The 3,459-nt window shown below is 32.8% G+C and overlaps 1 protein-coding gene across 1 annotated transcript; it reads right to left on the reverse strand.

The window, feature by feature from the left end:
* Positions 1-1,597: 1,597 nt before the first annotated feature.
* LOC108562801 lies at positions 1,598-3,165 on the reverse strand. Its single transcript, XM_017921236.1, has 4 exons — positions 3,094-3,165; positions 2,994-3,038; positions 2,008-2,940; positions 1,598-1,900 (listed from the first exon to the last, which is right to left on the reverse strand). Exons 1-4 carry the CDS (start codon positions 3,131-3,133, stop codon positions 1,611-1,613), a joined length of 1,308 nt encoding a protein of 435 aa, XP_017776725.1. The 5' UTR covers positions 3,134-3,165; the 3' UTR covers positions 1,598-1,610.
* Between the last annotated feature and the right edge of the window lie 294 nt (positions 3,166-3,459).

Here is a 3,459-nt window from a genome sequence, read left to right on the forward strand (position 1 = left end):
TTATTTCGCTTGGAGGGCATAAAAGATATAAGTTAGGGGGAGAAAACTAAAGCGTTTATGTCTCAAGGCAAATAAACATGGAAAATGCGAACAAATGGGTTGGATAGATCATTTAATCTTCTTTCTTGTTCATTGAACCTTCTTAAAGGATTAATTACTAAAAAAAATCAAATCTTAATTACTATAATTTTATTGTATTACCAAAATATTTCATATTTCAATATTTGATTTCATACAGAATTGTACTTTAATTAAGAGCAAATGTCACATATACCGATCCTAAAGGCAGTAACTAATTACTATCATTGTAATCCATCATTTGTAACTAGATTTTACAATACTTTTTGGAGACATCTGTCAATTCATGACATTACATAACTATTCAATGATTTTTAAATATACTATATGGATCTGACAGATATATGTCTCTTTAGTTTGACTATCATCAGACTTTATATTAACTATTGACTAAAAACAGTAATTAATTACAGTTACATAATTCGTTTTAAGTTTGTACGTTTGACACTGGTACTTTGTCACTCTTAACTAGATCTTAAAATACTTCTAAAGACATCTGTCAATTAAATTTCACTGCCATCAAACTTCAAGATAACTATTTATTATCAAGTTAATCTACTAGTTAGTACGTCTGAAAGACTTTTATATCACATATCAGGAAAAGTGTAGACGCAGCATAAGTATATAAAGGAAAAGTGATAAAATTGCAAGGATTTTTGATACATCATTAAACTGGTCATTTGTTCGGTGAACTGGAAGAGAATCTCGTCAATGCATAATAAATGCAGGATATTATGGTGGTACATGGAAGCAATAATACGCGTTTGTATCCTTAAGGTGCATCGTTAATAATCGAATCGTTCATGCTTCAGTGCAAGTCCTTCCTCTGTTCCCTGCACGTGCAGCCTTATACTATATTCTAATTCTTCAATTTCACACTAATTAACCCCGTCGTACTACCGAAGAAAGAAACAACATTTAATTAGATTATATTATTTTACGTTAAGCTTGAATTATTTCGAATTTACAAGTCTTCAAACAAGAAAACGTAACCTTCCATAAACCAACAAAAGAATTAAACACAGGAAACCTATTAAAAATACAATTGAAAAAATACATTTTTAGAATTAACAAAAATAATCAGAGAAAATAATTTAATTAAATTATATCAAAAATACATAATTTAGCTTCAAAATCAATTAAAAAATCGAAGTATTATGAACTGACATTGTTTATTTATATTTAATTAATGAAAAACTAAACATTTTCCTGTAGAAAATGAGCGAAATTTCAACACGTCACTATTTAAATTTTTAGTATGGGAGTAATTAGTGGCACTGCAGGAAACGCTTTCATCACTTTCAATATATATTTTTATGAAAATTTCTCAGGAATCAACTGAATAACAAGAATATAACGCGAATCCTGAAATAAACTCCAAACCATGTGGCCTGTAAAAACTATAAGTTTCTTCCATCAGTATTTTCTTTAAATTATAAAATATGTATACTTATTACATAAAGACAAACAAATCAATTATTATATATACTTATTATAATTATGTATATGTATACAAAACACAAATAAATAAATTATTCAGTTTGATTTTTATACATTGGTAATGATTCTATTGGTGGAAATACTACAATGGGTTCCGGTAAAATTGATGGTTTCTCTTCAGTTTTTTGTTCTTCTTCATCGATTTTCTGCTTTTCGGTCTTTTGTTTTAACAATTTCTCCGCTAACTTTTTATTCTTAATCAGCAAAGCGAATTTCTTCTTCTCCTGCAAACTCAGCTTCTTAACTTCAACTGGTTTCTGCTTATCATCTTCCAATACTTTTGGAGCAACATTTTCATCGTTGTTTTCATTTACTATTGGAGCTGAAATTTTTAAGAAAATATAAGTTTAATTTAGACAGCTGTAATTTATGATAAGTAATAAATTTTAATCATTAAGTGTCAGAATATATCAAAATTTGTTTATTTACCTTGCTGTAGATTAATATGTTGCTGTGTTTCCTGGTTTTCTGGATTGATAAGTTCTGGTTTTTCTGTATTCTCCAATAAAATTGGTGTTTTAGTTTCGACCTCAACTGGTTTTTGTTGTTCTGGATTTTCAGGTATTGTAATTTTTTCAGGATTCTCAGGTGTTATAGTTTGTTTATTTACTGGCGCTGTAGTGACAGATTCTTCCTTTTTGAGTTCTGTAGTAGGTTGTGTTGTAACCTCTCCAAGATCAACAAGGTTTGGTACTTCAGTGACAGAATCATTGGAGGTTTCTGCGTTTTCTGGATTCGGGGCACCCACGAAAGGTAAGGCTGAATTACCGAATGGATCTAACCATGGGAAGAAATGGGATAGAAATGTGTGAGGTGTGGTCGGATCCGATCTGACGTTGACGTTGATTTGATTGATCTGCGACTCGGAATTGCTGGTAGCATCAGAGTCCAGCAATCCAGGTCCATGTTTACCAGCTTTATCTAATAAGTCACCAACTCTATTTTTCAAAGCGTGCAAGACTGGTGTATGAGGAGGAAGAGGTAAAGCCGATCGATACGCAGGAGCAACAAGGATGGGATCGTGATAATGATAAGGATTGAACGGGTTATTGTAATGATGGTAAGGGTTATAAGGGGCGTAATGAGTGTGCGGAAGAGGGTTCAAGGCCGGCAGCAAAGGGCGATGATAACCTGGAGCGACGATCGGTGGACGTGGAAGAATCCCTGTACTGTGCGGTGAGTAATCCATAATACTAGGATTTATCTGTCCCACAATTGGACTCTCCTCTCTTCCCTCCTTCAACTTCTCAATCTTATCCTTAATCCTCTCCACCAATTGATTCGTCCCATCACCATCTTTGTTGAAATTCTTCAGCTGCAACTTAAACTTAGGCGCTTCATCCCTCTTAATCCTCTCATCACCTACAAACCAAAACACGTTATCAAATTCAGCAAACCTTCATCTCAACACTCACCATCATTCAGTTTCCAATCGGAAATGTACAAAGCATCTGAGAGAACTACAACAGAAGAGACATTTTAACAAACGTGTTAATTACCGCGCAAACTACTTACAGCAATAAAACGCAAAGTAATAGATTGTAAATTTCAACATGTTGGCACACAATCAAAACCCGGAATGCTTATCGAAGCTGTGCAGCAATTTCCTGCAGTCTGATACAAAAAAAAAAAACACCGGAGCAAGCGAAAAATATTTTCTTAAGATTCAGCTAATTACAAATTACACACGAAGACGATTTTTTTTTAATTATAAAACGCACACTGGTTTTTCGTTATTTTCCTTCACTTTCCTTTATATTTTTTTCTTTCACTTTCCTTGTTTTTTAAAAAATGTAATGATCGCAAGTAGCTGGAATCCTTTTAGGATTTTCTCGGAATCTCCTTTCGTTTATCCGTCATTATCATCTGCGACATTTGAAA

The sequence above is a fragment of the Nicrophorus vespilloides genome, unplaced genomic scaffold (genome assembly GCF_001412225.1).
Source record: "Nicrophorus vespilloides isolate i.1.1-1 unplaced genomic scaffold, Nicve_v1.0, whole genome shotgun sequence".
In the NCBI taxonomy this organism is placed as follows: domain Eukaryota; kingdom Metazoa; phylum Arthropoda; class Insecta; order Coleoptera; family Silphidae; genus Nicrophorus; species Nicrophorus vespilloides.